The sequence below is a fragment of the Cebus imitator genome, unplaced genomic scaffold, assembly GCF_001604975.1.
Source record: "Cebus imitator isolate Cc_AM_T3 unplaced genomic scaffold, Cebus_imitator-1.0 Scaffold18, whole genome shotgun sequence".
Classification (NCBI taxonomy): domain Eukaryota; kingdom Metazoa; phylum Chordata; class Mammalia; order Primates; family Cebidae; genus Cebus; species Cebus imitator.
In genome coordinates, this window is record NW_016107333.1 from 16,468,820 (window position 1) to 16,476,575 (window position 7,756).

At 39.5% G+C, this 7,756-nt stretch overlaps 1 protein-coding gene across 37 annotated transcripts in view; it reads right to left on the minus strand.

The window, feature by feature from the left end:
• ANKS1B (ankyrin repeat and sterile alpha motif domain containing 1B) overlaps nucleotides 1-7,756 on the minus strand; it is a 1,267,908-nt gene that overhangs the window by 98,500 nt on the left and 1,161,652 nt on the right. For all 37 annotated transcript variants that reach the window (XM_017511074.2, XM_037734055.1, XM_017511056.2 and 34 more), the window contains one exon: nucleotides 1,508-1,615. In XM_017511074.2, coding sequence (XP_017366563.1) covers nucleotides 1,508-1,615 — 108 coding nt within the window. The remainder of the gene's footprint in view (nucleotides 1-1,507; nucleotides 1,616-7,756) is intronic.

The window sequence follows — 7,756 nt, forward strand, 5'->3', positions numbered from 1 at the left end:
TTTCACCATGTTGACCAGGATGGTCTTGATCTCTTGACCTCGTGATCCACCCGCCTCGGCCTCCCAAAGTGCTGGGATTACAGGCTTGAGCCACTGCGCCCGGCCTGGGGTAACATTTCTATTTGTACTTTTATGACTCCCAAAACTCTCAAGTAGCCTCCAAATATCCCAGTATACCCTAATTCCCCCAGTAATCAATTAAACCAGCATTAATGTAGCCCCTACCCATCCCATTCCAGTCTCTTTCAGGAGGGTAGGCTGTGCCCTCCTGGAGCCAATTCTCTTGTATTCCCTGAAATCCTTGGGCATTTTCCTCTCCTCCAGAGCTGAATTGGACTCAAAATCATAACAGCTTCTCTCCTGACCCAACCTCTGCTATCCTGACAATGGCTATGCTGCTTGCTGAAGTTTACTGATAGGAGGCAGGCCACCGCATTCATCACGATGGTTATGTCCGGGCACTGTGCTTGTGTTCATCCCTTCAGAGGAGAAATCAGAAGCAATCAAGTGCAGGACAAAATAAAGAGAGCAGGGTGGGCACCCCGCAGCTTTCAGAGAGATCTGAGCTTTTTGATACATTTTAGAAAAGTTCTTACAGGACTCATGAACCCTGTGACTGCTGGCCACTGCTTGCGGCTGCCATTTTGCCTAGAAATCATCTCCCCCTTTCTCTCTGCCCTTTCCTCCCTCCCGTCCTTCACTTCCACTTCATTTCTCTCTCCCTTCTACAGGTTCTCTCTAGTTTCCTACCTCATAATTCTAAAGTGTAGTTGAAGTAAACAAATAACATTTATTAAGTAAGGTTTTAGATTCTCTATTCTCTAGTTTTCAAGTGGGTAAAGCTGGACAAGTTTTGCTTCTTGAAAAACAGAAGGCCCTAAGGTTAATTTTAAATTGATCTTTACTTAACTGTGGTCCTTGATCGATTTTCTTTCTGTGGGTTTGAGGAGTCTGACAGAAAACTCATTTCCGCTCTCCTGGCGTAGATGGGGTGTGGGATGGGAAGTGAGGGAATGGTTCTTTAAAGGTGGTGAATTCCATTATAGATGGATATCTAAATCTCAAAAATATATACTTTACCAATCTAGAAAAACAAATCTTGTTGTTCTGATTGCGTCAAGCATAATCAAAAGGAAGATTGTTTTTTACACAGATAAGGTAAGCTACACAGAAAATAGCCTGCAATTCCTGATCCATTGCTTCAGTTGTATAAAGTGTATGTTTATAAAACCTATAAAACCGCACAAAATAATTCTTTTTCTTACTCTGTTGCTCAGGCTGGAGTGCAGTGGCGTGATCTCTGCTCACTGCAACCCTCCGCCTCCCAGGGTCAAGCGATTTTCATGCCTCAGCCTCTGTAGTAGCTGAGACTACAGATGGGCATAACCACACCTGGCTAATTTTTTCTGTTTTTAGTGGAGACGGGATTTCACCATGTTGGCTAGGCTGGTCTCAAACAATGCTTAAGATAAGGGCAGAGAACCAAATGAATGTGCTTGGCACTTACCCTGAGGGTGATGGACCGAGGGGGCTTCTGTGGGGGATCGTCGTGTAGCCTGTCTCCCAGAGATGCCAAAATGCGTTTCCTGTGGCCAATCAAATTGATTTTTAGAACCTGAAACAACATATATTTGGGTTAAATATTTCATTGGAGAAGAAATAATTTTTATATGTCCTAAAACACATGGGGTAAAAAAGAGATTTGTGCAAAGCGACCCCTGCACCATGAGATATGGTGTGACATCAGTGTGACTGCTGAAGTCCACAAAGATGGCAGTAGCATCTGGAAAGCCTGGAGTGGCTAAGTAGTAGGGGCAGAAAGAGAAGGCAGGATGGTTCTCCTTCCACTCATGTTGCCCGACAGTCCCACTCCCAATGCAGCAGCCCCAAGACCTTGCCAAAATAGACTCCCGCTCTCCTCATAAGCAGCAGAAACCTCACAGGATACAATCTCAGTCCAGACTTGGCTTTGGGCTAATGGGGATAGGCTTCCTTGGCTTTCCCTCCATCCAGGACACGCAGTCATGCCAGCCTCCTCTGGGTCTTGGAAACTTGACATTCATTCTTGTCTTGGGGCCTCTACCCCTGATCAGCTACCAGCCTGGAATTTTTCCTCTCCCCTCGGAGATTTTCAAATAACCAGTGACTTCTCATGGCTCTGGACATTGTTCTAGTGCTGTGTTCTCAGAAAGGTTTCCCCCACCTCCTTATTGAAGGTTCCGTGCCTTCAATCTCTGGCATGCTCTCCATGATGATCCTCATTTTATCATGCTCTGAAAGCACTTTCTTTACAGGCTTAGTGTTTGCGTTTTGTTCTACCCTCTCCAGGTAAGCTCCCTGGGAGCAGGGCACTAGCATATGTTGATCACTATTATTTCCCAAAAGGATGACTAAAAAAATAAGGGATTAATGAATTAATAGAGATGACAGTTGCAAAATTAGAGTTATCTTGTGTAAGGATACAGTTAGATGTGGAAGCATTGCCTGTTGGGGTAGACTCAGAGCCTCCCCAGGATGGTATTTTGAATCTGATCATACTGCAAACGGCATGTGGCAGAAGAGCTTTCAAAGGGAAATGAGAATTGCAGAGCCTCAATCCTCAGCCCCATTCCTGGTGCTTTACCTAGGCCACACCCTTTTCAATCTTACCAACTTCTTTATCTGGAAGGAACTCTCACTTGACAGATGAAGAAACTGTGGTTTGGAGTGGTTAAGTCACTTACCCAAGAGCCAGCATGCGGTGGCTCTGGGATTTGAATCAGATTGGTCCAATTCCAAAGCATCTTTTACTCCAAACTATACAGCACAAAATCTGGGGATATCTCCAAATATTACCAACTTCTCAAAAAACCTATTGCATATTTATAAAAATGTGTTTGCCTCTTTCCTACCTGTGTGTAGTCCCAAGATACAATAATCTTGTTGGGTAACTAGTTTCCAAAGTCGTTACCCCATGTGTAAATTTTTTTCTTCTCTTTTCAAGTTTTAAGATAGAAAGTGGGGTGAGCATTTCTTTGGCATGCATTCCAAATGCATGGCATGCTACCTTGAATTTTTCCTAAAAAATTATTTCAGCTTTTATTTTAAATATGTGCAGGTTTGTTGTATGGATACACTGTGTGATGCTAAGGTCTAGGGTATGAACAATCCCATCACTAGGTAGTATGCATAGTACCCAACAGATAGTTTTTCAGCCCTTGTCCCCTTCCTCCCTCTCCTCTTTAGTAGTCCCCAGTGTTCACTGTTGCCATCTTAATGCCAATGAGTACTCAACGTTTAGCTCGCACTTATAAGTGAGAACATGCAATATTTGGTTTTCTATTTCTGCATTAATTAACTTAAGGGTAATGGTCTTCAGCTGCATCCATATTGCTGCAAAGGACATAATTTCATTCTTTTTTATGTCTGCGTATATTCCATCCACCTTGACTTTTTATTTACCTATTCGCCAGTTATCTTATTGGCCTTTTGGCCTAAACGGATACAGATTTTACACTCATACTATGCCCTATGCCTTTTATAGCCACGCTCTGACCCATGCCTGTTGATGATGGGGAGGGCAAATGTTAGCCAAGGTGAATGTCCCCATGTACCATATCCCTATGATTTTATAAACCTTCACCTCCCCAGGTTGATGAATCCTAATCTTTGCAAGTTTGTTTTCATAAAGCAGATCTTCTTTTCCATAAATCGTTTCAGTTGACATTCTCTGGACTTTCTCCTACCCTATTACAGCTGCTTAAGGTATGTTAAAAAAAATGGCACACAATATTCCTGGTATAAGTGAACCATGGCTTTACATTTATGCTGTATACTGTTTTCTGCTTTTAATATCCTTTTGAAATGTCCTTCCTAAGCTCACCTGATTTCTGGCTAGAAAGCTGCAGTAGGAATAGCTAGGGAAGTATACACGGACTATAAAATCCCTTAATTTTGTTATAGCTAGTAGTTCAAAGCCCTTTAATCTAAGAGGGATGATTTGAATTATTTTTCCTGAATTCCTTATCTTACAGTTGTCCAGGCAGAAGCCCATCTGCTATCCTTCTGCCCACTCACACAGCCCTGTGTTCGCTTTCTGCATTTTTATTAACCAGTTTGGCATTTCACTACCTGGAAGAGCTTAGCGGTTTTTGCAAATCTGGAAATTTCACATGTATTCCTTTCAGGTGATTTATAAATATGCTAAGTAAGTGCGGCCCTACTGCTGATGACTTGCAGGCAGGATTGTTTATACAATCCATAGAAATGCCTTATATTCTTGTATTGTTTCTTTTTTTAAGCATCAAGATCAAAGAATTCCTCCATTTCAGAAAAAATATAACCTTTCCAAAGATATTTTGCAAGTCTAAACATAGTACATTTTCTAATTCTCTTTTATTCTAATTCTCAATTACTTTGCCAAAGGCTTCTATTGGATATCAATTCCACCCATAAAATCTTCACCACCCTTCTCCCCAGCAGGTAGCTGGACCTCATGCCAGGTACTACTTTGCCCCCTCCTCGAGTCCTGCTAGAAATGCTTTTATAATAAAGATATTCATTTTATTATTATTATTTACAAAACTCACACTAAATAACAAATAACTGTGGTCCAATTGCACTGATGTGATCTCCACTATTGCTTTTAGTTTACTCTCCCACAACTCAATTTTGGGTAGGTTACCTGACTCCTCTGATCTCAGGTTTTCTCACACGTAAAGTAAAGAAGTTAATGACAATTTCAAATGTTGGGAAGATGAAGAGTGAAATTATAAGGATGACCAGCATAGTACCTGACACATAGAAGAAGCAACTTTCACAGTATGCTTATTCTAGCAAATGGGCTCTGAGGGTGTATAGAAATCCTGGCCTGGAAGAACAAGGACTTGGTCATTGTCATAAAGTCAGTCATTTTAAACAAATACGCTGGTGCTTTTGATGAAGAGATGTGGCTAACTCTGGGAAAACCCTCACTGAACTAACTTATACTAGTAGGAACATGGCTGATTTCTAGCTATGAGGCAAGACCCAATTTAAAAGAATATGCTATTCTCCCGTCCATATTGTTTAATCTTCAATGAGAGGTAAGCTTCACTCCTCTGCACTGAAGCTTCATTGCTGTCTCCTCCACAGAGCTACCCAGATGGGTGGGTGGGTAGATGGATGGATGGATGGATAACGGCTGGATAGATAGGAAACAAATTAACACAAGATGGTTAGAACTATCAAGATCACCTAGATAACTCTCCTATTCATTAGAAATGAGCCTCCATTACTGAAGATACTGATGGTAACTTATTGAACATTTTCTATGCCATCATTTTATGTTCTAGTTATGCTAGAAACCATACCAAGAGTGTTATACATGTATATTAATATCTCCAGTAATCCTCACAATAGCATATATTAAAATCATTCCCATTTTAGAGATGCAAGATCTGATACTATAAAATGCCAAGTAACTTGCCTAAGGTCATACTGCTAAGAGGCCCATGGCTAGGATGTGCACCTGATTCTTAACCCGCCCTTCACCACTCCCCTTACTCTTCCTCTTGCTGTTAACCTCTATACTTTTTGACCTTAGCTACACTATTGGTTATGCCCTCATGAGGCTTCTTAATATGTTGCTTCTTACTTTGAGTTATGTTTAAAGCATTTATATAGGGTTTTGAGCATCTAAAAACATTAAAAGAATTCAGTTTTTAATAAGGCTTATAGTGCGGTTAAAGCCACAGGCAACAAGGGCAGATACCTCAAAGTATTCCCTGTGAAATACATATATAGACCAAGGACAGGAAACCCTCATCACCCAAGATTCAATCCAAGTTGGCTCACTGTGGAGTGGTAGACAGAGTTGATAGTTGGCTTCGAAATGCCCAAGATGACAATAAGAAATCCAATTGGCAAAACAATAACAGAGAAACTATTCCAAATAAAGATGGTCATTATGGGAAAGTCAGGTCTGAAGGCAGCTGGGTTTGTTTTGAGTTATCACAGCTTAATAGCAGACTGTCTTTGTAAGAAGATGGGGTTCCTGCAACCCCAGGCATCATGGCTAATACCAGTCTGAAATTAAAGTTTAAAAAAAAAAAAAACCAAGACCAATGGTTACTGTAGCAGAGAAGAATTCTGTGAGTTTTCATTACTGCTTGAGTGAAAGTTAACTGTACAAAGGACATAATGGGTGTAAAAGACAAAATAATGGCAATGTATTATAGATTTAGTTATTCTAAGATATTGAAGCAATCAGTTCAACTCAAAAAACTATACTGAGTTTCTACTACCAATTATTTGGAGGATTCAAAGGGGAAAGTCCATGAACAGAGCTTACAATATTGGAGAGATTAGGCACAAATAACTATGTTATCACACCATTAAGAAAAAATTATTATACCCATGAGCATAAGAATGTGGTTCCAACTGCTGAGTTCTAATAGATAAGAAATAAAAGTTGTCTGGGTGCAATGGCTCACACCTGTAATCCCAGCACTTTGGGAGGCTGAGGTGGGCGGATCACGAGGTCAGGAGATCGAGACCATCCTGGCTAACTTGGTGAACCCCCTTATCCACTAAAAATACAAAAAAAAATATAGCTGGGCATGGTGGCACATGCCTATAGTCCCAGCTACTTGGGAAGCTGAGGTAGGAGAATTGCTTGAACCTGGGAGGTGGAGGTTGCAGTGAGCCGAGATCATACCACTGCACTTCAGCTTGGGTAACAAGAGTGAAATTCCGTCTCAAAAAAAAAAAAAAGTTATTGCATGTGTTCTTAATGATTTTTTATCACAACTATCATAAGAGGAATGTGGGTCAAAGGCAAGGAATATTGTTGAAACAACAGAAGTCTGCCACAGGTGAGAATCCATTCATCACAGTAGTAGCTGCCTCCAGGAATTTTCTTCAGTATCACTTAAACAGGACAGTTCCAGAAATCCCACTGTGCATCCTGGCAAGAGGAGAATAACTGTGTTGAATGACAATCCTATAATATTATCTCACTGCTATTTCTGTTCCTGGGTATGGCTGTGGGAATTCTGCCAGATAATATCGTGACATGACCCTCATACGGAATAGCTTACATCAAAATATATGTCACAGCAAAGCTGAAAGTCAATGTACTTAGGCTTTTTTCTTTTAAAATTTAATGTGATTAAAATTAAACATGTTTAAATTTATATCACATTAAATTTAACATGTTTCATTTAAACATGAGGTAAATGAAGCATTTTTGTTTATCTGCTTTTAAAAAAATTACATTTTGATTATAATAGCTATACTGCTTTCCCATTTTAGATCCTTTATAAAATACAGAAAAACAATAAATGAACAAGTAATCCACAGGCTATATCTAAATAGATATATTTCTTCATTGTTTTTCCCCCATGATTATGTTTTGTGGTGGTCATAAGTACAGTTTTTGCCTTTTTTTTCAGTTCTTTAAAGCTAAAGAACTTTTCTTTCTTTTTTTTTTTTATTTGTTCATACCTTGCTTTAATTTGTAACATATAGACTATATAAAATATAGAAAAATTAAAATTTCAAAAAATTAAAATAAGGAAATGTTGAGTAGAAAAGAACATTAAGATCATAAAGGAAGACAGAACAAAGACATTGTATAGGTTGAAAGGTCTTATGCAGTTGTTAACGTCATTCTTCATATGAGTACTCAGACTGTCTTTTCTACATGCTTAAATATCACAAACTGTTGTATGGAGTAGTAAAGTTATTATTTTCAAGGTCATCTGTTTTCAAATATTTATGACCTTTTCCTGCAAAA